Source organism: Ornithorhynchus anatinus, chromosome 20, assembly GCF_004115215.2.
Source record: "Ornithorhynchus anatinus isolate Pmale09 chromosome 20, mOrnAna1.pri.v4, whole genome shotgun sequence".
Taxonomy (NCBI): Eukaryota; Metazoa; Chordata; class Mammalia; order Monotremata; family Ornithorhynchidae; genus Ornithorhynchus; species Ornithorhynchus anatinus.
This window is the reverse complement of record NC_041747.1, coordinates 24,976,786-25,002,967: the sequence shown is the minus strand read 5'-3', so window position 1 is coordinate 25,002,967 and position 26,182 is coordinate 24,976,786. Positions and strand designations below refer to the sequence as shown.

General features: G+C 44.2%; 3 protein-coding genes across 4 annotated transcripts in view; 2 read left to right on the top strand and 1 right to left on the bottom strand.

Annotated features, from left to right (window-relative positions):
• Nucleotides 1–6,957, bottom strand: part of MRE11 (MRE11 homolog, double strand break repair nuclease) — a 33,007-nt gene extending 26,050 nt beyond the window's left edge. Inside the window, exons 1-4 of the mRNA XM_001513384.5 lie at nucleotides 6,894–6,957; nucleotides 3,839–3,960; nucleotides 1,933–2,065; nucleotides 566–726 (exon numbers count right to left, since the gene is read on the bottom strand). Coding sequence (XP_001513434.2) covers nucleotides 566–726; nucleotides 1,933–2,065; nucleotides 3,839–3,858 — 314 coding nt within the window. The 5' untranslated portion in view covers nucleotides 3,859–3,960; nucleotides 6,894–6,957. The remainder of the gene's footprint in view (nucleotides 1–565; nucleotides 727–1,932; nucleotides 2,066–3,838; nucleotides 3,961–6,893) is intronic.
• Nucleotides 6,958–7,070: 113 nt separating this feature from the next.
• On the top strand, nucleotides 7,071–11,102 carry ANKRD49 (ankyrin repeat domain 49). Of its 2 annotated transcripts, none has more exons than XM_007668132.3 (3): nucleotides 7,071–7,136; nucleotides 9,194–9,529; nucleotides 10,341–11,102. In XM_007668132.3, exons 2-3 carry the CDS (start codon nucleotides 9,200–9,202, stop codon nucleotides 10,803–10,805), a joined length of 795 nt encoding a protein of 264 aa, XP_007666322.1. In that variant the 5' UTR covers nucleotides 7,071–7,136; nucleotides 9,194–9,199; the 3' UTR covers nucleotides 10,806–11,102. The 2 variants fall into 2 exon arrangements, with proteins under 2 accessions (XP_007666322.1, XP_001513471.2); XM_001513421.3 differs by lacking the exon at nucleotides 7,071–7,136 and adding an exon at nucleotides 7,247–7,331.
• A 7,009-nt stretch (nucleotides 11,103–18,111) lies between these two features.
• On the top strand, nucleotides 18,112–24,879 carry C20H11orf97 (chromosome 20 C11orf97 homolog). Its single transcript, XM_007668133.2, has 5 exons — nucleotides 18,112–18,286; nucleotides 20,986–21,090; nucleotides 22,592–22,717; nucleotides 22,977–23,123; nucleotides 24,687–24,879. The coding sequence occupies exons 1-4, from the start codon at nucleotides 18,127–18,129 to the stop codon at nucleotides 23,120–23,122; spliced, it is 537 nt and encodes a 178-aa protein (XP_007666323.1). The 5' UTR covers nucleotides 18,112–18,126; the 3' UTR covers nucleotide 23,123; nucleotides 24,687–24,879.
• The last annotated feature ends 1,303 nt before the right edge of the window (nucleotides 24,880–26,182 follow it).

Here is a 26,182-nt window from a genome sequence, read left to right as displayed (position 1 = left end):
GTGAGCTGTCGGGGTGATCCAGGAGTAGGGGGAGGCGGTGTGAGAGCAGTGGTGACACAGGGAAGTTTAGAAGGCAGTGCCGAAGGAGAGGACTTTTGCATCTAGGGAGGGGAAGATTGGCTATGCAATCCCTAATCTTCTTTCCCAGAAGCTTTTGATCTTACCAATTACAATCTGACTAAACAACATGGATGGCGTAGGAAACCTAGGAGTCTATGTCTATATAAATATGGGTATTGTGTAACATGAATAATGGACGAGTATCTTTTATAAAGAATGATTTACTTGCATTAAAGGGCAACCCCACTATTTTCTTGCTCATAAACAGAAGTCCAAATACGCTCAGAGCACAGAATCAAAATCCTAACAAGTTATCCACAGCATCAAGAAAGTGGCAGTATTCTGCCCAAAACTTCTAGATAATGGAATCTGCCTTCTAAATTTTCCAAATATCTAACAGTTGGAGCGAATGAGCTGCATTAGCTATAAACACCAGAATTCAGAAAAGATACCATATATGATTTCACTACTTATTAAGTTCAATCATCTTTTAAAATACACTTACTTACTAAAACCAAAGTTGACCGACTGGTCACTGACAATTTCAAATTGAATAGGACGGTCGCCCATGCAGTATTTTCTTAAAAGTTCAAGGCAGGTGTGTAACGACTTTCTTGAAGGTTTGTTTTCATGAAAAAGGTCGCCTCCTAATAAAATAAAATCCACCTACACAACAAATAATTTGATTAGTTAGACTATTTTGTGATGCCTCACAATATTTATTAACTGGATAAAATGTTTATCTGCAGTCAAGAATTTCGGAAAAATGTAGAATTTCTTAGATCTAAGTTGCTCATAGTCCTAGCAGGATAATAGTAAGGAGAAGAATAAAGCCTAGGAATCTCACAGGGAAGGTGGTTAATTTCACCTAATCATGTTACAATTTATCTAAAGACATTATTTCCAGATCAGTAGCCGGAGAAGCCAAAATCGGAGTTTATATTTGGCTTTTAAAACTCCACCTTCCAAATATCTTGCAAGGGTATGGCAGATATTTCTTTTTAAAGATGAAAAATTACGATTTCTAACAACTCCAAACTCATTTTTCTGTTTCTAGCACCTCCATTAATTTCCAAACTACTTTATATTCTAACCATTCCTAAGAACCCTGCAAGGGTATTCAATGAAAATTTCCAAAGGTATTTTTAATATTAGAATACGATCTCCAAATATCTGACACCCCACAACTCTGAATGCCTCACCTGCTTTTAAAAACTGCAAAGTGAACTGTCTGCTCATAATCACTTGCAAAACGCTTTGAAATTGGAACACTTAAATAGGAATTATAAAAGGTTCTTGGAATAAAATCTAGGCATCAAAAATACACAATTATCTTTGTGGCTTTCCTTCTATATCCATGTAAATGAGCCGGGTGAGACTGTGGGTAATGATCTCTGAGAAAGCCTCAGTGGAGGAGAGAAAAGTAGCCTTTCGCCCAAACATGATAATACTGAGCCAAACTTGCACCGATAGCTCCACTATCTATCCACTCCCCAAGATTCCTCCCAAAGGAGCGTGGAAAGATGCAAATGGCCAACATTGGGGTCACTGACACCTGGGATGAATCTTCCGGTGAAAGACTCTAGCCTGTTGTGGGTAGGGAATGTGTCTCCCATCTCTGTCACAATGAACTTTTCCAAGCGCTTATTACAGCACTTATTAAAGCTCAATAAATACAACTGATTGAATGGCTGAAACTGCTGTCTTCCAGGGATGAATCCAGAACCACTGTGAGCTGCTTGGGAATTCCAAAAGCGGGCAGGAGGCGACTAATTGGTTGGGTTTAGGGTGCTTTCTTCTTAAAACCCCATGGTTCCACTGATCCTCACAGAAGCCCCGAGGAGTACACGAAGAGTAAATCTGAAAGCTTACTTCATTTTCTTGAGCTAATTTCAGAATTTCATCCAACGTGGCGAATGTATCGTTTCCTCGGACTGCATCCTTTTCCATATACCCAAGGTGAATATCTGTTGCGACTAAGATTTTAAAGGTATTTTCATCATCTCTGCATTGACAAGAAAAAGGACACATCATGTAATAGAAACTTGGCAGATCTAAACTTTTAGAACAATTATCCGACAATTCTTCACTACTACTTGCTAGGATGGGCAAGTGTGAAAACTGCCTCAATACCTTCAATAGGGTTAGACTGAAGTGAATTTTGCAGTGTTCCTTTTTGGGCAGCAATGGAATTCCTAGGTTGGAGAAATGGTTCAAATAAATACTCATTTTAGCACTCACATGAGCAAAATCTCTGCAAAGTGATGCTTTGATGTGCTGGATCAGAATTATTCAAGGAGGTTGCTTTTTGTAAGTGGCAGGAGGGAAGCAGAGTGGCCTAGTGGATACAACACAGGCCTGGGAGTCAGAAGGACCTGAGTTCTAATCCCAGCTGCACCACTTGTCTGCTGTGTGACCTTGTGCAAGTCACTTGACTTCTCTGGGCCTCAGTTACCTCATCTATAAAATGAGATTAAGACGGGGCACCCCATGAGGGACAGGGACTGCGTCCAACCCAGTTAGTTTGTATCTACCCCAGCGCTTAGTACAGTGCCTAGCAAATAGTAAGCACTTAACAAATACCATAAAAAAGTAGCTGAATCAACATATGCTTTACAAACTCTAGACTGTAAACTCGCTGTGGGCAGAGAACATGTCTACCAATTGTACTGTATTCTCCCCAAGCACTTAGAACAGTATCCTGCAAACTGATAGTATTAAATACATTTCATTTATTGATGGAATGATTTACAATTAAATAGGGAGCTGCCATGAGAAGCAACGCGGCCTACTCAAAAGAGCACAGGCCTGGGAGTCATAGAACTTGGGTTCTAATTCTGGCCCCACCATGTACCTGCTGTGTGACCCTGGGCAAGTAGCTTAACTTCTCTGTGCCTAAGTTCCCTCATCTGTAAAACAAGGATACAATACCTGTTCTCCCTCTTATTTAGACTGTGAGCACCATGTGGGACCTGATTATCTTGATTCTACCCTGGCATTTCGGTGGAAAGAGCCCGCGCTTGGGAGTCAGAGGTCATGGGTTCGAATCCCGGATCTGCCACTTGTCAGCTGTATGGCTAAGGGCAGGCAAGTCACTTCATTTCTCTGTGCCTCAGTTACCTCATCTGTAAAATGGGGATGAAGACTGTGAGCCTCACGGGGGTCAACCTGATCACCCTATATCTTCCCCAGTGCTTAGAACAGTGCTCTGCACATAGTAAGCACTTAACAAATACCAACATTATTATTATTTAGTACCGTGCTTGGCACATAGTAAGCAGTTAAAAAATACAATAACAAAAAGGCTCAACTTTGAGGTTACTTTCACCTCTAAGAATTTCCCTAAACCAATATCAGTATCTATGGTATCTATTAATTAAAAGCTATGTGCAGAGTACTGTACTAAGCACTTGGGAGAGCACAATACAAGGTCGGCAGACACGTTCCCCATCCACAGTGGGCAAGACAGAAACTGTGGGCTATTCACGAAGTTAACCATAACCCACACAGACACAGAACTACTATAGGCTGCATTGATAAGATCCAGTTGCATCCTTTGTCAGTTGAGCAGATATGTTTTCTGGTGAATTAAAGCTCAAACTTCAATACAAAGGCACTTGGCATTGAGCGCTTACTGTGTGCAGAGCATTATACTGAGCATTTGGGAGAGGAAAATATAATAGCAGTCACTGCTTTCCAGGGGTTCCTTTCTATTCTAAAAACAAGATGAAAAGCTTGAAAAGTAAACAATTGGCATGCAAGTAGATTGAGAACTTACAGTGTGTCAGCAGGAGTCATCTCTACGGTCAGGCAAATTGCTGGGATTAGTATCCCTCAACCAATAAGGAGGACTTTGGCTGCAGGTCACACAAGGCAGGAAACTCACTCCTCTCTGATATTCTGAAGGCAAAAATATTTCCAACTTGCATTTTAAAGTTGCGTGAGCATTCTTAGAAATAAATCCCTTCTAATAAAGATCTCGAATTGAAAACCATTTCTAACTCCAATTCACATTTCATATTGGTAACATGGGACACTCACTGGGAGGAAGGGTGTTTTCACTTAAGACGACAAGGGTAAATTGTAAGCTTGTGACTTTTTTCAGTGTTCCAAACTGCATTTGCAAGAGTTCTCTAAATGTCACCAGGTGCTATTGACAGGGCTTCAAAAGAATAAATATGGCAATCTCTAATCTCCATGCTCCAGCTCTTCTCTATCCAGCCACCACTCTGGTCCAAGCCTCCATCCCATTCTAGCTAGCCCAGTTTATCAGCCTCCTTGTCTCCCTTCTCTAATCCCCTACACAACTCTATGGCCAGAATTTTTTTCTTAAAGTCATTTTACACACATCTGCCCACACCTCAACAGACTTCACTACCTATTCCTCCCCTCATCAGACAGAAAGCCCTGACCTTTGGCTTTTCAGCACTTTATCAGCCCTCCACCTCATCCTTATCCAAGTCTCTCACTGCAACACAGATTGCATTTGCCACGCCTTCCAAACTATCCCACCTACGAGGCTCATTCCCTCCCCTGGCACTTCTAATCGCACCCTTGCCCTTATTTGAACTCTTCTCCCTGCGACTCAAATCCACCAGACCATAGGGCTCCCAATCACGAAATCCCCTATGTATTCCACCTCTTCAAAGCCCCCTTCCTTGATTTTTTCTTCTCCTCAAGACATAGCCTCTCGACTACCACCTTGCCTATCTACTCACAAACCCTCAAAGAACTACTGCCCATTAAATTTTACCTACTCTATATTTTAAGCCCCTGCTCTTCCACTTAACCATCTTTCTTGCCTCTTCTCCTTCCTATCTGTAATTTATTCAGGGACCGTCTCCCCCATTAGATTCCCAGTTCCTTGGTGGCAGGGAGCATAATTTCTTTTTCTACCAACTCACTCAAATGCTTAGTTTTGCACACAACAGACACAATACACAATAGTAATTGGGAGTCAGTTCTAATCCCAGTTCTGCTTCTTGTCTGGGCGGCCTTGGGCAAGTCATTTGATTTCTCTGTTCTTCCTCTTAGATGCTACGCCCCTTATGTGACAGGGACGCTGTAATGCCTTGCACATAGAAAATACTTAATACCCTAATTATTATCGAGTTATATTTTTACACAAATGAGGTGTTTTCTGGGAAGCAGCATGGTTTAGTGGGGGAAGCCACATCACAGTGGATAAAGCCTGGGCTTGGGAGTCAGATGGTCATGGGTTCTAATCCCAGCTTCGCCTCGTTGGCTGTGTGGCCTTGGGAGAGCCACTTCACTTCTCTGTGTCTCAGTTACCTCTTCTGTAAAATAGGGATTAAGACTGTATGCCCCAGTTGGGGCAAGGCCTGCGTCCAACCTGAATGAGTTGGATCCACCGCAGCGCTTAGTACAGTGCGTGGCACATAGTAAGTGCTTAAAAAAATAAGCATGAGAGTCTCCCATGTCCAGTGGACTGAGCCTTGGCGTCAGGTGGTCATGGGTTTTAATCTCATTTTGCCACTTGTCTGCGGTGTGGCCTTGGGCAAGTCATCACTTCTCTGGGCCGCTGTTCCTTCATCTGTAAAATGGGGATGAAGATTGTCAACCTGATTTGCTTGCATCTACTCCAATCCTTAGTACAGTGCCTGGCACACAGTATGTGTTTAACAAACAATAATAATGGTGGTATTTGTTAAGCACTATGTGCCAAGCATTGTTTTAAGTGCAGGGGTAGATAAAGCAGCGTGACTCAGTGGAAAGGGCACAGGTTTAAGAGTCAGAGGTCATGGGCTCTAATCCCAGCCCCGCAGCTTGTCAGCTGTGTGACCTTGGGCAAGTCACTTCACTTCTCTGTGCCTCAGTGACCTCATCTGTAAAATGGGGATTAAGACTGTGAGCCTCACGGGGGACAACCCGATGACCCTGTATCACCCCCAGCGCTTAGAACAGTGCTCTGCACACAGTAAGTGCTTAAATACCTATATTATTATTATCCCAGCTCTGCCACTTGTCAGCTGTGTGACCATGGGCCAGTCACTTCACTTCTCTGTGCCTCAGTTCCCTCATCTGTAAAATGGGGATGAAGACTGTGAGCCCCACGTGGGACAACCTGATCACCTTGTATCCCTCCAGTGCTTAGAACAGTGCTCTGCACAGAGTAAGCGCTTAACAAATACCAACACTGAGAAGCAGCATGGCTGAGTGGAAAGAGCCCGAGCTTGGGAGTCAGAGGTCACGGGTTCGAATCCCAGCTCTGCCACTTGTCAGCTGTGACACCTTAGGCAAGTCACTTCATTTCTCTGGGCCTCAGTGACCTCAACTGTAAAATGGGGATGAACTGGGAGCCTCACAGGGGACCACCTGATGACCCTGCATCTACCCCAGCGCTTAGAACAGTGCTCTGCACATAGTAAGCGCTTAATGCCAACATTATTATCCCAGCTCTGCCACTTGTCAGCTGTGTGACTGTGGGCAAGTCACTTCACTTCTCTGGGCCTCAGTGACCTCATCTGTCAAATGGGGATGAAGACTGGGAGCTCCACGTGGGACCACCTGATGACCCTGCATCTCCCCCAGCGCTTAGAACAGTGCTCTGCACAGGGTAAGCACTTAACAAATACCAACATTATTATTATGAGGCGGCGGAGGGGCGGGCTTTCCCCAGCGCTAAGACCCAAAGCCCTGGAGGCCTCCTGGGCCCAAGCCCAGTCCGCCATCTTGGAGGGAGGAGGCAGAGCCGGTCCTGACGCACCGGGAAACAGCCCGCGAGGACGGCGGGAAGGGAGGGTGGGTGGAGGTAAGGAGCCCGTCCGAGGGGAAGGGAAGGGAAACGAGACCCTCCCGGCGGCGGCGCCTACCGAGCCCGGCCGCCCCCGGCCGCCCCCGGCCGCCTTCCTCTTGCCCCCTCAGCGCCAAGGCGGGGACAAAGATGGCCGCCCCACCGCCTCCGCCGCCGAGAGGAGGAGGCCGCGCTCTCGCGAGAACAGCCGCCCCCGCCCTCGGTCCTCATTGGCCGACGGGGACGGACCAATCAGAGCGGGACGGGGGGGACCGGCCGAAGGGAGCCGGACCGAGCCGAACGGAGCCGAAGGCAGCCCGAGGTTGGCCGATCCCCTTCGCCGGTCCCTCGGCCTGTCCTTTCTTCTCCCTCTTACTTTCATTCATCTTCCTCTTACGTTCATTCATTCATCCATTCATCCACACATTCATTCATGAGTGAATGAATTTCCCCCCCCGAGGAGTCCACGAAATGTGGGGCCTCCCGACCGGAAGTGTTACGGTCGGTTAAGCCAATGGTCAGCTCATCTTCCCTCCCCCCCCCATCTCCTCACTATTCATTCAATGGTATTTATTGAGCGCTTACTCTGTGCAGAGCATTCATTCATTCAATAGTATTGAGCGCTTACTCTGTGCAGAGCATTCATTCATTCAATGGTATTTATTGAGCGCTACTCTGTGCAGAGCATTCATTCATTCAATGGTATTTATGGAGCACTTACTCTGTGCAGAGCATTCATTCATTCAATAGTATTTATTGAGCGCTTACTCTGTGCAGAGCATTCATTCATTCAATGGTATTTATGGAGCGCTTACTATGTGCAGAGCACTGTACTAAGCGCTTGGAATGGACAATTCGGCAACAGATAGAGACCATCCCTGCCCATTGACGGGCTCACAGTGTTATTATTTGGGAAGCAGTTTGGCTCAGTGGTAAGAGCCCGGGCTTGGGAGTCAGAGGTCATGGGTTCGAATCCCAGCTCTGCCCCTTGTCAGCTGTGTGACTGTGGGCCAGTCACTTCATTTCTCTGGGCCTCAGTTCCCTCATCTGTCAAATGGGGATTAAAACTGTGAGCCCCACGTGGGACAACCTGATGACCCTGCATCTACCCCAGCACTTAGACGAGTGCTCTGCACGTAGTAAGCGCTTAACAAATACCACCATTATTATTTTTTGTTAATAATAATACTAATAATAATGGTGGTATTTGTTAAGCACTTACTATGTGCAAAGCATTGTTCTAAGCGCTGGGGGGATATAAGGTGATCAGGTTGTCCCATTTGGGGCTCACAGTTTTAATCCCCATTTTGCAGATGAGGTCACTGAGGCCCAGAGCAGTGAAGTGACTTGCCCAAAGCCACACAGCTGGCAAGCGGCAGAGCGGGGATTAGAACCCATGACCCCTGACTCCCAAGCCCGGGCTCTTTCCACTGAGCCACACTGCTTCTCTAAGCGCTTACTATGTGCAGAGCACTGTTCCAAGCACTGGGGTAGATAGAGCGTAATCAGATTGTTCCACGTGGGGCTCACATTTTTTAATCCCCATTTTACAGATGAGGGAATTTAGGCCCAAGAAGTTAAGTGAGTTGCCCAAGGTCACACAGCAGACAAGTGGCGGAGCCGGGATTAGAACCCACGACCTCTGACTCCCAAGCCCGGCCTCCTTCCACTAAGCCATGCTGCTTCTCTGACTAGTACATGCCTGTGTGTCCATTTGTATATCTGCATGCCTGACGCCGACGGCTCCGGGGAAAGAGGCAGGCCCTCGAGAAATAATAATAATAATAATAACAATTGTGCTATTTGCTATGCTCTTACTATGTGCCAGGCACTGTGCTGATTGCTGGGGTGGAGGGGGATCCAAGCCAATCGGGTTGAGCATAGGCCCTGTCCCACCTGGGGCTCACAACCTTCATCCCCATTTGACAGATGAGGGAACTGAGGCCCAGAGAATCTGTAAACAAACCGTCATTGCTATTCTGTTGCTATTGTCTATTTCCCCCTCTTCTAGACTGTGAGCCCATTGTTGGGCAGGGATTGTCTCTATCTGATGCCCAATTGTACGTTCCAAGCGCTTAGTCCAGTGCTCTGCACACAGTAAGCACTCAATAAATCCGATTGAATGAATGATCTCTAGACTTTCAGTTCATTGTGGGCAGGGAATGCATCTGTTATATTGTACTCTCCCAAGCGCTTAATACAGTGCCCTGCACACAGCCCTCAATAAAAACGATTGAATGAATCGGTTATGCCATCTGATAGAGGAAATAATGGAGTCTGAGTTTTGAAAATGTTTTTACACCCTGTCCGGTCATCTGTGTGGGCCTAAATTACGATTTGGTAATTGGTTTTACTTTTTTATCTGCTGCCTGGTTCCAGAGCTGAATGAGACCAGATCAACACGAGAAGAGTCACTGGAAGTTAGAGAAGTGCGTCGACAAGATGGATCAAAATGGGAAAGCAAAGGAAGAGAAAATAGAAAGTGGAACACGAGCCCCCAAAGAATTCCTAGAATTTCCTGAGAATATCAACCAACTTGAATTGTTGGAAACTCATAGACATCTAATTCCCACCGGCACCCAGAGTCTCTGGGAAGGAGATTCTGATGAGGAAGAAGAGCAGGATGAAAAAACAGAAGAGTGGTATCAAGTACAAGAAAACAAACTGAAAAAAGAACCGGAGAAATTACTGCTTTGGGCGGCTGAAAAAAATCGGGTAATAATAATAATAATTATTTGTTAAGCACTTACTATGTGCCAGGCACCGTACTAAGCGCTGGGGTGCCTACAGATAAATTGGGTTGGACACGGTCCCTGTACCACTTGGGGCTCACAGTCTTAATCCTCATTTTATAGATGGGGTCCCTGATGCACAGAGAAGTGAAGTGACTTACCCAAGGCCACACAGCAGACAAGTGGTGGAGCTGGGATTAGAACCCATGACCTAACACAGTGCTCTGTGCACAGTGAGCACTCAATAAATACGATCAAGTGATAGGATGCCTCTATTTTTTGGTGCCAGGCAGCCGTTAGTTCAAATTAGCCTGCAGGCGATTGATGGCACACGGAAGGCATAACTCCCAGTCTGCACCCAGTTCCCAATCTATCGGTGGTATTTACTGAGTGCTTACTGTGTGCAGGGCACTATACTAAGCACTTGGGAAAGTATAATATAAGAGAGGTGGTAAACAGGTAGTTAGGATCTGTCATAACTCTCCCCAGCCAGGAACGATTAGAGAAGCATTGTGGCTTAGCGGATAGGGTTCGGGCCTGGGAGTCATGGAAGACCTGGGTTCTAATCTCCACCACGTGTCTTCTGTGGGATCTGGAGCAAATCACTTCTCTGTGCCTCAATTCCCTCATCTGTAAAATGAGGATTAAAAGAGTGTGAACGCCATGTGGGACAGGGACCGCGTCCAACCTCATTATCTTGAATCCACCCCAGTGCTTAGCACCGTGCCCGGCACATAGCACACGCTGAACGAGCACCATAATTATCATTATTGCGTCCTTATGACGTCTTCCAGATCGCCACGGTTCAGAGGCTGCTCGCGGAAAAGGCCACCCGCGTGAACGTCAGGGACGAAGACGAGTACACGCCCCTCCACCGAGCCGCCTACAACGGCCACCTGGCGATAGTGCGAGAGCTGGTGTCCCAGGGGGCCGACGTCCACGCCGTCACGACCGACGGCTGGACCCCCCTGCACAGCGCCTGCAGGTGGGACAACGTCAGCGTGGCGGCCTTCTTGCTGCAGCACGAGGCGGACGTCAACGCCCAGACCCGAGGCCTGCTCACCCCCTTACATCTCGCCGCCGGGAACAGAGACGGCAAAAACACCCTCGAGCTCCTCCTCATGAATCGCTACATCAAGCCGAACCTCAAGAATCACGCGGGCGAAACGGCACTGGATATCGCTAGGAGGTCAAGTGTCTACCACTACCTTTTCGAGATTGTGGAAGGGTGCACAAATTCTTCACTGCCGGAGTCTTAAACATTTCGCACCCTTCTCGAAATAAAACATTTCTCCCCGCTTCTCTTCACCCGTGATTTTTGCTGGGGAGAAGGAAAACTTTCCAGAAGGTACCGTTTAAATAAAAGACGACTGGTGTTGCTAAACTGCTGATAAAGGATTTCCAATAACTAGAGATTTGCTGTCAGGATATGTGGGATTGTGGGCTGAGAGGGCTTTGGTTATTTGTTCGGATATTACACTTGTATTTGCACAACACTGATCCTTGTGATATTCGTTTGTGATGTGTGGAACAAGTAAAAAGCTTAAAAAAGTCAACTGTAGCAGAGCTCTTTCTTACAGATTTAATGGAGTTTTTTTTGTCCCTCTTAGCTTCCCACTGTCAATAAAATATCTCTAAAGTCTTTATCCAGAGACAACCTCGGTTAAATACTCCCCTTCAGGGAAACCTCCAGATGTATTTCTAGGACATTCTCCTTTTTACACGTAATTTCTTATAACTTTCCTAGATTCTATCCCTAAACCGAAGTCAGGCTATGGCTGCTGCTACTCTAAGCATCACTCGCACATACTGACCCCACAGGTTTAGGAAAAAGGCTCCCTAGAAAGCCAGAGCTGTGGGGACAGTAGTAGAAAAAAAAAATTGTGGCATTTTTTAAGCGCTTGGTTTGTGCCAGGCACTGTTCTAAGTGCTGGGGTAGATACAAGATAATCAGGTTGGACACAATCCCTATCCCACATGGGGCTCACAGTCGTCATTCCCAGCGTACAGATAAGGGAACCGAGGCACAGAGAAGTAAAGTGATTTGCCCAAGGTCACACAGCAGACAAGTGACAGTTGGGATTAGAATCCAGGTCCTTCTGACTCCCCAGGCCCATGCTCTATCCACCAGACCACGCTGCTTCTCCAAAACTTAGCAGTAACAGTATTCAGCACTTGCTTTGTGCAGAGCACTGTACTAAGTGCTGGGAAAGAATACCCAGGAGGGAATTAGACATCGACCCCGTCCTCGAAGGGCTCATTTTTCTGGTTCTGCTCAGGTCTTGTGTCCACCCATCTGGTTTCTCACAAAGCCAAAGATATGATCGAGTGCGAGGCAGAGTTGGAATGTGGCTGCTAGCACACTCAAAGGATCGAGGCTGGGATGCTGTGATTACTGACATAGTCCTGAGCAGTGTGGCCTAATGGAAAAATCACAGACCTGGGAGTCAACCTGAGTTCTAATCCTGACTCTGCCACACATCCACTGTGTGACCTTAGGGAAGTCACTTAACTTCTCTGGGCCTCAGGCACATCATCTGTAAAATGGAGATTTAACCCTACTCCCTCCATGTGGGACAGGGATCAACTTGTTTCGACTCCAGGGCTTAGGACAGTGCCTGGTACATAGTGAGCACTTAACAAATACCATAATAAATTATTACTTATTTCCACTCACACCCTATACCAGCCTTTCATTCACAAGGCAGCACAGGAGTTGAGCCGTAGCTCAAAATACACCAGGGGAATCCCAGTCCTCCAGGGCTTTCTCCTTGCCAACACCACATTAAAGCATGTATGGCGTTTTGAAAGGAACATATTGAAAACATTTATTGGCCTAACTTTTTAGGCAAATTTGAGGGGGCAACTGATTATTCATTAGAGAAGTTATAGCTTTAAGCACCTTTCCCATTCCTTTTATTAACAACACTTAGGTCATCTGACCATTAGGGTCAATGGCCAGACCGTGAAAGGATACTGGCTAGATTAAATCTTGTTCCTTTTAAATGGATTGGATTGCTAACATGTAGTCTGCCCCTAGGAACTGGTAACTTTCCTAGTTGGATTTTTCAGCTGGGAGATGCTACGCTAATCCCACCCTGGGCAAATATGCCAACCTGTGGGGGGGAAAAGGGTATTTCAGGTTTTTCTGAACCTTTATTCCTTCCCCTCAACCCTCCGCTGCTTTGCGTGGCACCAGGGTGCCAGAGTAACCGGTAGCCCAGGCAGGCTAGAGGAGCTAGGAAGAGAACGGCACGAGCTGTCAAATGTGGACTACCAGGCCCAAACGGATGATAGTCACCGACAAACAGGCACCATAGACCTGCTGCCTAGTTTCACATACCCAATCTGATGTTATCAAGGTAAACTGTGCTGAATTACAACAAAAAATACTACACATTCTTCCTCTTTCGTTGGATTGAAAGCAATGCAGTGTCCACAAAGGCAGAAAACAGCAAAATAGGGCCTGCTTGTATTCTTTTAAAAGTTGCAGGCCTACCGTGTACAAAAGCTCTGGACTAAGCTTATCGGGGAGTACTAGAGATAGAAGACACCGTTATTTTCCTGAAGGAGTTTACAACATAATGACAGCCACAGAGTACAGATAGGAAGGAGAAGATACTAGGTGAACATTTTTCCTCATCTGGAAAATAGTTTGCTCACTTCAGTATACCAGAAGGCTAAAGTAGCAGACACGCCAAACGCTTAGTACAGTGCTCTGCACATACTAAGCGCTCAATAAATACTACTGAATGTTATCAACCCCTGAGTTTGAAGGATGGAATTTTCATTCCTATTGGAAGACCCACTTTTTATCATCGTAAATGTAAGATCACCAGTGATCTCCTTGACAAATCCTATGGCCAATTCGTTCATATGAATGTCTGTCCCCCCGCTCTAAACTCACTGTGGGCAAGGAATGTGCCAACTCTGTTGTACCTTCCCAAGCGTTTAGTACAATGCTTTGCACACAGTAAGTGCTCAGGAAATGTAATGGATTGATTGATTGACTGGTCTCTTCCTCTGAAATAAATGAAATTTAGTAATAATAATAATGGTATTTAAGCATTTACTGTTACTCTATCTGTTGCCAAATTGTACACTCCAAACACTCAGTACAGTGCCCTGCACATAATAAGCGCTCAGAAAATACTATTGAATGAATGAACGAATGAATGAATGTGCCAGGCGACTGTTCTGAGCTGGGGTAGATACAAGATAATCAGGTTGGACACAATCCCCTCCCAGCCCCTCAGCACTTATGTATATATCTGTAATTTATTTATAATAATATCCATCTCCCCTCTAGACTATAAGCTTGCTGTGGGCACAGAATGTGTCTGTTCATTGTTATAACATACTCTCCCAAGCACTCAATACAGTGCTCTGTACACGGTATGTGTTTAATAAATACGATTGACTGACTGACTGACTAAAAGCCTCATCAGGAAAACAGAACTACTTGTTTTGAGATTACCATGTTGAATTTTGGGAAAGTCAGGTTCATCTAATCATGCTTGCAATTAAATTATCAGCAGATATCCTCTGGATGACTTCACAATAGGAAGCACAGGGAATCCAAATAATGAAAAGACTAATTTAAGTGCAATCTAAAAGCAAATCAATCAAAATAATTTGCTTCCTTGGCTCCTTTCCGATTATATTGTGAACAGAAGTCTATGACTGTTTCACAATACTTGGAAACCGGGAAGAAATAACAGCGAGTTAATGAAAGACAAATTGGCCCAATCATTTCAGTTCTGAACATTTTCCCTAGAGTTCGAATTTCAAGTTCAGGAACAGGAGGACAGAAGCAGTTTTTCTACAAGGAGTCAGATCGTGAGCGGGCATTGTGTTCTGTGAACCAAGCTAAATTGGGAGTAGATAGCAAGAGGTGGGCATACAGTCAAGGAGTCTGAAATCCAAGTCTTAAATATCAGAAAGGCTCAGCACCTTTCTTCAAATAATTTATGATGGAACAAGATACAACCTTCAGATTCTGAACAAATATAGAGACCCCAGTTCCTATGAAAAAACACAACTAGGACAAACAAATGAATGGAACTGTACATACGTCTAATTTTAGAGGCATTTTAAGATCACCTATTTATTCCATTTCCTCTTTTCTGTAGAGAAGCACACCTGGCTCTCCCTGAATATTAACTCCCATTTCCAGAGAATAAGGAAAGACTTCACCATCCTTAACAGAATATACTTGGTAACCATTCAAGGAAGTATAATTGGAGACAAATTAGAACATCAGAAAATACATTGCATATAGTCTTTACTCACCACTAATAAAAACAGCTCAAGTGCATGTAATTTTTGTAATGGAATTTGTTAAAAGCTTAATATGTGCCCAGGAACTGTACTAAGCACTGGAGTAGATACAAGCTAATCTGGTTGGACTCAGTCCGTGTACCACAAGGGATTGACAGCTTTAATCCCCATTTTAAAGATGAGGTAACTGAGGCACAGAGAAGTTAAGTGACTTGCCCAAGGTCACCCAGCAAACATGGTGGATCCAGGATAAGAACTCGGGTTCTTCTGACTCCCAGGCCCGTGTTCTAATCCCCTAGGCCATGCTGCTTATCCTACTGCTGGTAGGACATACCTTTCTCATCTTAACCATTGGTCTCTGGTCAGTGCATATTCTGAATCAATCAACATTGGTCTCTGGGCAATGCTTATTCTGAATCAATCAATCAGTGATATTTATTGAGTGCTTACTGTGTGCAGAGCGCTGTATTAAGCACTTGGGAGAGCACAGTACAACACTGTTGGTAGACACGTTTCCTGCCCACAAGGAGCTTACAGTCTAGAGGGGGAGACAGATTTGAAAATAAGTGTTGGATGTGTACATAAAGTGCTGTGGGGCTGAGGTTGAGCTGAATGTCAAGGGATAATGTATATTCCTGGGCACACTGCAAGTGGATCTCAGTACGACACACTCCTACGGATACAATTTCTCCATCGGCCATGTCATCTTTGACCTGAGCAATTATACAATCTATTCCAGATACTTTTGTACAGAGTTATAAAAGTAATTTTGAATTTTAAATACTTTAAAGTAGTGTATGTCAGTTCTATTCATACTGATAAACAAGTGATTGGGATTTTTAATTTGGTCTGGAGCCTAAAAATGTTCTCTTTGCCTAAATTCCCATATTCTACAGCATGCTAGAATAAACTGGCTTCACTAGCACATCTAATAATAATAATAATGGTGGTATTTGTTAAGTGCTTACTATGTGCAAAGCGCTGTTCTAAGCGCTGGGGGGGATACAAGGTGTTCAGGTTGTCCCACATGGGGCTCACAGTCTTAATCCCCATTTTACAGATGAAGTGACTGAAGCACAGAGAAGCTAAGTGACCTGCCCAAAGTCACACAGGTGACAAGCGGCAGAGCCGGAATTAGAACCCATGACCTCTGACTCCCAAACCCGGGCTCTTTCCACTGAGCCATGTTGCTTCTCTTTGGTCTTGAAATCGAACTAATTCTGCACCTAATTTAGAGAAAACTACAATTCTTTTGAGCAGATTCTTGGGAAATTGTCTCTCCTAAGTCTACATCTTCAAGATACAGGGAGTAACTACCATATAGGTTTCTCCTCAGGGTGTTTTTGAGAATTAACTCTGATAGAAACACTAATTAAGACACTTAACCTTTTACATCCCAACTTTAAGATATGCCACTTCTACCCCTTTATATTATTTTCACTGCATAAAAGTAAAATGTACATTTTTGTCTTCAGTTGCATTTCTAAATGGAATATGATTGAACTTAATTACAAAGGTTTTTTTCTGCGGCAATACTTCGTTGAGCATAATTAAGCCCAAATATGGCCAATTATTTTTACAAAGAACATCTTCCATTCAGCATCAGTACTTTTCCATTTGCATTACTCCTGCCAAAACTAAAATCAAATCTGGCTGAACATGTCATACTAGTCAACTAATCTAATAATTACTTTTGCTTTTAAACAAATCACAGAGTGGAATTTATTAACTATGAAATATGGATAAAAATAACCTTTCGTAATTATAGTTTAGTCTCATTTTATTTGCTCTTCTATAAGAAAAGTTCTTAGTAAATCCCAGACCTCACTAGTTTGAGGCTCTTGTTAAAGTACTTTATTAATGCATCTATCGTAATTGCCCAGACCATCCATTATTACGTGTTGAACGTGTTGCTATCCTAAATGTACAGTGAAAACTTGGCTTAATTCTAAAGCTTAAAAAAAAAATAAGATGGGTTTTACCCACCAGTCATCCCATCCCCTGAAAAAATCCCCTCATTTATAGTCTGGGCCCAATCAATCAATCAATCAGTGGCATTTATTGAGCGCTTACTATGTGCAGGGCAGTGTACTAACCACTTCCAAGAGTACAGTACACCAGAGTTGGTAGAGATGTTCCCTCTAGTCACTTCATTTCTCCGGGCCTCAGTTCCCTCATTTGTCAAATGGGGATTGAGGCCGTGAGCCCCACGTGGGACAAGGCCTTTGTTCAACCTGATTTCCTTGAAACCACTCCAGTGCTTAGTACAGTACCCAGCACATAGTAAACACTTAATCAATGCCATAATTATTATTATTATCTGACCCCAGGTCCGTGCTCTATCCATTATTCCACAATGCTTCTCAAAAAATATGACTGAATTAATAATATCGATTTTATTTTTTTTAAAAGAGAGATAGAATTGGTTTTTGCGCTGATTCATTGGCAAATAAAAGAGACAACCGAAAACATGCCTCAGTTACTTCATTTGTAAAACGGGAATTGAGGCTGTGAACCCCACATGGGACAAGGACTATGCCCAGACTATGAGCCCATGCGGGACAGGGACCGTGCCCAGAGAAGCAGCATGGCTCAGTGGAAAGAGCAGGGGCTTGGGAGTTAGAGGTCATGGGTTCAAATCCCCGCTCAGCCGTTTGTCAGCCGTGTGACTTTGGGCAAGTCACTTAACTTCTTTGTGCCTCAGTTATCTCATCTGTAAAACGGGGATTAAGACTGTGAGCCCCACGTGGGACAACCTGATCACCTTGTGTCCTCTCCAGCGCTTAGAACAGTGCTTTGCACATATTTATCTTGATGCTATTTATGCCAGACTACCTGCTTTGTTTTCTTCTGCTTTACTTTGCTGTCTCCCCCGTTTAGACCGTGAGCCCGTTACTGGGCAGGGATGGTCTCTATCTGTTGCCGAATTGTCCATTCCAAGCGCTTAGTACAGTGCCCTGCACATAGTAAGCGCTCAATAAATACAATTGAATGAATAGTAGGCACTTAAAAAACGCCATCATTATTATCGTTATTATTATTACCTCCTATTTATCCCAACGCTTAGAACAGTGCTTGGCCCAGAGTAAGCTTTTAAGAAATACCATCATTATTATCATTCAAATACACCTCCTGGCCTCCTTCGACTCGAGGCCTGGACTTGTGGGATTCCCCCAGGGCCACACTCGCCCTCCAGCTCCCTCACTTGCCCTTCCCACCTTAGGGTCACCTGTGCCTCCCCCCACCCTCCCGGCTGAGACCAGGTGAGGCTTCGGATTGGGCGGGGCCTCGGCCGTCGCTATGGCAACGGGCGATGCTTCGGGAGGCCAACCGTTGCCAGGGATGCTGGAGGCGGCGGAGGGGATGGAGGAGGTTGAGGACCAGAAGCAGCAGGCGACGGAGGAGAGGTTGGGGTGCGGGCTCTCTGGGGAGCTGACCCCCCCGGAACCCAGCAAGCCCTGTAAGTGAGGCTCCTCATTCCCCCTCCTTCCCTCGCCTGTCCTCCCCCTGACCCAGGGAACCTCTGGGGACCCCAAGCCCTGAGGCAAGAGATGCGGCCCGCCTTAGTGGCAAGAGCCCGGGCCTGGGAGTCAGAGGTCCTGGGTTCGAATCCCGACTCTGCCACTTGCCTGCTGGGTGACCCCGGCCAAGCCGCTTCACTTCTCTGGGCCTCAGTTTCCTCATCGGTAAAATGGGGATGAAGACTGAGCCCCGCGTGGGACTACCTGATTACTTTGTATCTGCCCCAATGCTTAGAACGGTGCTTGGCACCTAGTAAGCAGTTCATAGTCATTATTATTATTATTCTCTGGGCTTCAGTTCCCTCATCTCTAAAATGGGGATTTAAAACTGCGAGCCCCACATGGGACAACCCTGATTACCTTGTATCTACCCCAGGGCTTAGAACAGTGCTTGGCACATAGTAAGCACCTAACAAATACTATCATCATCATTATTATTATGATTATTATTTTTCTCTGGGCCTCAGTTACCTCATCTGTGAAATGGGGATTTAAGACTCTGAGCCGCACATGGGACAACCCTAATTACCTTGTATCTACCCTAGTGCTTAGAACAGTGCTTGGCACATAATAAGAGCTTAACCGGCTATTTCCTTCAGTACAAGTGGTACTTGGCAGGACCTCACATGCCACAAGGCCCCCCACTGCATGCTAAGGAATAATAATGGTAAAAGTAGTAATGCAAAAAGGAACCAGAGAAGTGGTTAACCTACCTACCTCAACAGCCTGATTGCCTCTCCTCAGAACATCCATTGGCTGTTTCCTTCTCTCTCTCTCTCTGCAATTTGTCCATTCCCAGGGGTTGGCAGACACACTGATCCACTTCAGTGCTCGGTGGCAGTCCGCAGATGGTCACCTGAGACTGCTTCAGAAGCTTCAAAATAACCACAGACACACCATCGTCATTATCATCATCATCATCAGTGGTATTTACTGAGTGCTTACTGTATGCAGAGCACTGTAAGCAGCGCTTGGGAAAGTACAATACATCAGAGTTGGTAGACACATTCCCTGTCCACAGTGTAACTTCTTAGTTCCATTATGGTGGGCAGTACTATTTTTTTTTGTCTTGGAACACTCTCATTTGTTATATTATTACCATTACAGACAGTCCGGCTACAATTAGGCAATTACTCTCTCCACCTTCACAGCCTCATTGAAGGCCCATCTCCTCCAAGAGGACTTCCCTGACAAAGCCCTCCTTTCTTTTTCTCCCACTCCCTTCTGCACCTCATCTTGCTCCCTTGATTCATTCCTCCCTCCCAGCTCCACAGCATTTGTGTACATATCTGTAATTTATTGATTTCTCTTAATATCTGTCTCCCCCTCTAAACTGTAAGCTCACTTTGGGCAGGGAAGGTGTCTGTTTATTGTTACATTGTATTCATTCATTCATTCAATAGTATTTATTGAGCGCTTACTATGTGCAGAGCACTGTACTAAGCGCTTGGGATGAACAAGTCGGCAACAGATAGAGACGGTCCCTGCCGTTTGACGGGCTTACAGTCTAATCGGGGGAGACGGACAGACAAGAACAATGGCAATAAACAGCGTCAAGGGGAAGAACATCTCGTAAAAACAATGGCAACTAAATAGAATCAAGGCGATGTACAATTCATTAACAAAATAAATAGGGTAACGAAAATATATACAGTTGAGCGGACGAGTACAGTGCTGTGGGGATGGGAAGGGAGAGGTGGAGGAGCAGAGGGAAAAAGCAGATGCTTTTCTATCAGGCAGAAGTACTATGTACTCTCCCAAGCACATAGTACAGTGCTCTGCACACAGTAAGCGTTCAATAAATATGATTGACTGACTGCTATTACACATATTTTCCATTAGGAAACATTTCTCTGACCACATGCCTGTTCAGGCTGTTCAAAGAAACTGCCTGTGTTGCTAGTGTGCTTAATAATTATTATTAATAAGAATTATGGTATTTGTGAAATATGTAGGTGTGTCTTGTACACAGCATGGGGACGGATGAGTATTAGGGTGTGAGTTTTGCTTAAAACAGTTTCACCAAGAACAAAACCTATCATTATCAAACTGGGTGAATTTTTATTAATTTATCAATAGCATTTATTGAGCACTTACTGAGTGCAAAGCATTTTATTAAATATCTGGGAGAGTACAAGAGTTAAGAGACACAGTTCCTGCCCTCAAGGAGTTTACAGACTGGGAGGAATACTTTTACCTACTTTTATGGGCTTTATATTTATTTTCTACTATGTGTTGTATTATTATATGTAGATAGGGACCTTACAGTCCCGCCTGGATATCCTGATATCAATATTTCTGCCTGATAGAAAAGCATCTGGGACTTTTTCAGCCCTGATCCCTCAATACTGTTGACATTCTAGGGAAGCCTCACCTTGGCAGCCCCCAGAACTCAGGAATGCTGGCAACAGGTGAGAGAAAAACAGAACAGATAATGGCCCTCAGGCTGAAAATGAAGCCGAAGAACTCTCTTCTTAGATCACAGAATATGTTTCCCACAGACCTTAAGGAACAAATTTCCTGAGGAATCCACGAAATCGTATAATTTGCATGCAGACCTCATCTTTAAATCTCCAAAAATTGCAGCTCTACCTCACCCTTTAATGTTAAGTAATCATTTTTGTTCATATTTTAATAGGGAAAAAGTTTATTTATTGTGAGCCACATAAAAGAATTAAGGAAGTACTAGAAGAAGAGCTTTTTATTCAAAGAGATGAATGCTGCATTAAAACCCCATCAACAGGTAATCAATCACCAGGACCAATGAAAAGCATGTGGGGGAAATGAAAATTAAAGTGCCTCTCTGAGATATAGAAAATACTGTCAGATATCAATTCATTCCGAAGCAGGCGTGAGCCCTACGTTACATGGACTCTGGGGATGAAATAGTCAAATAAGTGCTCAGTTCAGGGTATCGACAGTGGAAGTTTTAGAACAGTTTCAAAGAGCAATGAGAGAACAACATAAATCGTAGACACTTCTTGGATACTGTGGTTTAAGTCGAACCTAAAAAGAACAGAAATTCCAGTGGCCAAATTGGCTAACATTTAATTTAGAAGGAAACAAGACCCGAGCATATTACTACCATCCACCAGAGGTCGTACAGGTGTTAGTTAATTCAGTTTAGAATTTTTGTTCCTCTTGTTATTAGTAGCTTAGGTTTAAGGTCAATCTGATAGTGCGATGCTAGCAACCTCTTTAACTTGCAGTCCCCATTCGTCCTCAGTCGTATTACAGCCAAATACCGCCATTACCCAGTGAATGCTTTTAAATATTGATTTTGAATAGCGTTTGTGGACAACATTAATCCTCAGGTCTCAGATATTGGAAATACTAAAGACATTCCGTTAACTAGAGTTTCTGGCGTTGGACGTCAATTTTATTTTAGGGGATTTAATTTATATGCTTTCTGCTTGGGTTTGGGGGGTATTCTTTTCCCCAAGAAGGTATCGCTACATTTTTCCACATGTCTCACCCGTCCTTTGGAATGAATGACTGAGTGGAGATTTACAGGATTTGGATACCTGTCCCACTAAAGCAAACAGTGATGATACTGGGAGAGTGAAATGCGAGTTAACATTAAAACGTTCTAGCCACCCTCTAAATGAAGGATTCAAGCAGATTAAAGTAAAAACATAAATTTGTAACAAAGCTATGCAGCCTACCTTGTAAAACCCAACCTCAGAAAGAGGTAATAGCTGAATAACAAAGTGAGTGAAATTTTTTTCCTTGCTTTTCTCCACTGAATCCAAGACAAGTGTCAAGCCAACAGGTCACGAAAGAACATTTCTTGTGAATTCTGTCCTGCTCTTTCAGATTCAAATGAGTGTCCAGATAAGCTTGACTCAGTAAGATCATTCCCAGAAGAACCTCTTATTAATTGAATATTGAGAGGCGAGTTGCAATTTGGAAGGATTTCTGCAAACTCGAGCATCTGCTTACCTTGGGGGTTTTACATTTAATAAAAGGTGAAATTTAATTTTGAATTGGCACATCTACTAGTAGGTACTGGGTCCCCCGCCCCTTTATTTTACCCTCATCTTGATCTACATTTGTTGTGGAAAAAGAAACAGGGTAAGAGGGAATGGATGTTTCATTGCTCGGCAAATTTAGAAGACACTCATTTTATAACAAGAAAAAGAAACTTCTGCAAAACCCCCAAATTGCTACTTTTAAAATTCTTTAGTCAAAAGTAAAATAAGGTAATCAAATTATAATCTCATGTTTTACCAAAATATTAACAGTGGCTCTGGAAGGGGTTTGGAGTATTAAAAAGAATCTCTCCGTGGGAGGCTTGAAGCCAGGATCACAGAATAGGAACAATTTACTTCCACAACTCAAGTACTATTCCAGACATGGAGGAATAAAAAGTAAGAGACAGCTATATGTTACTTTTATCGAATCTCAAGCTCTCCCGATCCGAAAGCCAGAGGAATGTTTGATTTTAAATTTGTAATTCACTGAGATATCTTTAAACTACATTCCTCTTAGTTGTTGCTCATAAAAAAGAGGGCAATCAAATTTGGGGTGGCATCCAAATTGTTTCCAATTGTAATTTCATTGTGGTGTGTATGTAAGGTTTTACTTGACTATAGTATGTTTGTTCATTTCTTGCATTTTTCCCCAAAGGCACTTTGGAGAACAAATTTGGCTTCGCTGGTTGCAGAGCCCAGAACCCAGAAGACTCCTCTGCACTCCCCTGCTCCTGGATTTCTGGGCATTATGCAGGTAGAGGGAGTGGAAGGAAGGAGAGGAGGGAATTAGCACCAACCTAAGGTGAGTCTAGCCAAGCCAACAACCCTCACTTTGTACTGGACTTGTCTGGAGGCTGATTAGCTGCAGTGAAGGAAGTAGGAAAGAGAGCCTCCATCCTGCTGCTTCTCCCAAAATCCAGCCACTTATTCATTCAATAGTATTTATGGAGTGCTTACTATGTGCAGAGCACTGTACTAAGCGCTTGGAATGTACAATTTGGCAACAGATAGAGACAATCCCTGCCCACTGACAGGCTTACAGGGGCATTCGAACTGGAAGAGGTTGTCTAGGTCAAGGGCAGCCCAGCAGTGATGGGAGAGAGGGACTGGGATGACCCCCCTCCTCAGAAAGCAAATTAGGGGGAAGTGTTTTACCCACCTCTCAGATACGTTTCCCCAGCTTTCACCTCCCATTGGGTGGAAATAAGGTGTGCGAACCAATTCCGCATTTACTGAGCGCTTACTGTGTGCAGGGAACTGTACTGAGCACTTGGGAGAGTAGAATACAATAGAGTTAGCGAACACATTCCTTGCCCACGACATACTTAGAATCTAGAGGGGCAGACTCTGTGCCCCTAGACTGGGTCATCACTGGCCTCTTTACCCTCCCTCATTCTCAGTTCTAGTTAATATCACTGACACCACTGTTTTTCATTTCATCTTAGAGTAAAAGAAAGTGAACAGAGATGTTCGCCTCTTACCTTCATATCCGACTGCCTTCCCACCTTCAAACCTCACTGAAGGCGCATCTCCTCCAAGAGGCCTCCTCTGACTAAACCCTCATTTCTTCTTTTCCCACTCCCTTCGCGTCACCCTGATCTACTCCCTTTATTCCCCCCTCCCTCAGCTCCACAGCACTCACGTCCCTATCCGTAATTTATTTGTTTATATTAATGTCTGATGGATTTAAGTTTCTCCCCTAGCAAATCTTTGTCCAAAACCTTCCTCTTCCTTTCCTTGTCCATCTTCTGGAAGTGCCAGGAATAATGAAATGACCAAAAACCAGGCAATGCAAGGTGGAAGGGGAAAAAATCCAGCACCTGGGTAATCCAGAGTCGGAATGGCCGAGATTCTGGCCTAGTGGAAAGGGCACGGGCCTGGGAGTCATAGAACTTGGGGTCTCATCCCAGCTCCGCCACGAACCTGATGTGTGACCTTGAGCGAGTTATTTAAATTCCCTATGCCTCCATTTCTTAATCTGTAAAATGGGAATTAGGGGACTGTGAGCCCTATGTGGGACATGAACTGTGTCCAACCTGATTAGCTTGCATCTACCCCAGTGCTTAGTACAGTGCCTGGCACATAGTAAGCATTTAAACAAATCCCATAAACAAAATGGAGCTAGATTCTCAGGATACCGAGAATTAGTGTTTGCTGTTTGATCAAAGAAGCCAGAATCGGCTGAGCCCTTGAGTTGACGTGGGAGTAAGTTGGGTGGGAGTAAGTGGGTAGTCCACATCTGGAGTCTTAGAGACTGATGTCATTCACTCTAGCACCTAGCCTATAGCGGGATTTATATTTTCAACTAAAAGATTTTTCAAAGATGTTAATTTTATCTGTTTAAATAAACATTTCTTTCCTCCAGGATAAGAGAAGTTTATCTCCTCCATTGAGAAATGACTTCCATTTCATGGTTGTTCCAGAAGTTGCGAGGAAATGGAGTTATTTTATCACTTCTTTGATTATTTTCAGAGCCATGTACCACGCTGTACCACGAGCATGAACCACAGTCTAAAATGCATAAAAGCATAAAAAAATAAAATTTCTCAGTAGTTTGACACTGGCTCTGATTCTTTTCTAGTAGGTAGAGACAATATTTGTGAAGTTGATCGAGCTATCCAAAACAAAGGAACCTTCCATAAGTAGCAATAATAATGATGACATTTAATCTGCACTTACTATGTGCCAAGCACTGTGCTAAGTACTAAGATAAATTTAGTCAATCAGATTGGACAGTCCCAACTCCCACCCCCAGCTCGCGGTCTAAGAGGGCAAAGCAGACATTTTAGCCTCATTTTACAAATGAGGTAACTGAGGCACAGAAAAGTGATTTGCCCGAGGTTACAGAGGAGACAAGTGGAGCCAGGACTAGAACTCAGATCTACTGACTCTTACTCTTGTGCTCTCATGCTCTTTCAAGTAATAATAATAAAAATGATGGTATTTGTTAAATGCTTACTATGTGCCAAGCACTGTTCTAAGCACTGGGGGGTGGGGGGAATACAAGGTAATCAGGTTGTCCTGTGTGGGACTCACAGTCTTAATCCCCATTTTACAGATGAGGGAACTGAGGCACAGAGAAGTTAAATGACTTGCCCAAAGTCACACAGTTGACAGGTGGCAGAGCTGGGATTCGAACCCACGCCCTCTGACTCCCAAGTCCGTCCTCTTTCCACTGAGCCACGCTGCTTCTCGAGGTCACATTTATATTAAATATTCCCTTTTAATTGCAATTCAAATTATTTCACATTTACTTCGGAGAGCTCGTAACTCAGATTTGTCTATTAGAAAAGCAGACTGATACTAATTAGTATTTGTCAACTAATCTCTGCAGAAGCAGTTGACATCCATTCCCAAACCCAAATTAACCAACAGTGCTAGATAGAGGACCTATTAAGACGAAAAAGGATGAGAATGGTAGTCAAGGAAAGAACTCTGTCACAGATAGTCTGTTTCAGAAGTCATCTTAATGCTCAAATTGTTTTGCTAAGAGTGGCATAATCAGCGTACCCGAGGGTAGAGAACTTAAGGAAAACTAAAAATAGTACTTAATCAATACTATGTTTTCGAAATGTTCCTCCACTTTCTGCTTCTTGGTTATATTGCCATCTTTTTCTCTCTAATCACAGTTCGACCCTTCCACGAGTTGATCCACACAGTTGTTTACAAATGCATCTTCTTCAGCAGCAGCAATGGGATTTATTGATCACGTCCTGTGTTCAGACCAATCTTAATGTGGCCTTCTCATGCGTAAGGGCAACAGTGTGGCCAGTGGAAAGAGCATGGGCCTGGGAGTCAGGGGACCAGAGGTCAAATTCCAGCTCCGCCACTTGCAGCTGCCTGGTCTCGGGCAAGTTACCG

Bases quoted from the DNA above. Each gene is read 5' to 3' on its own strand.
- ANKRD49 (XM_007668132.3), top strand. From the start codon at position 9,200: ATGAGACCAGATCAACACGAGAAGAGTCACTGGAAGTTAGAGAAGTGC. The intron at 9,530-10,340 runs GTAATAATAATA...GACGTCTTCCAG, and splicing joins GGGCGGCTGAAAAAAATCGG to ATCGCCACGGTTCAGAGGCT.
- C20H11orf97 (XM_007668133.2), top strand. From the start codon at position 18,127: ATGGCAACGGGCGATGCTTCGGGAGGCCAACCGTTGCCAGGGATGCTG. The intron at 21,091-22,591 runs GTAATCAATCAC...AAATATTAACAG, and splicing joins CATTAAAACCCCATCAACAG to TGGCTCTGGAAGGGGTTTGG. The intron at 22,718-22,976 runs GTAAGAGACAGC...TTTTCCCCAAAG, and splicing joins CAGACATGGAGGAATAAAAA to GCACTTTGGAGAACAAATTT.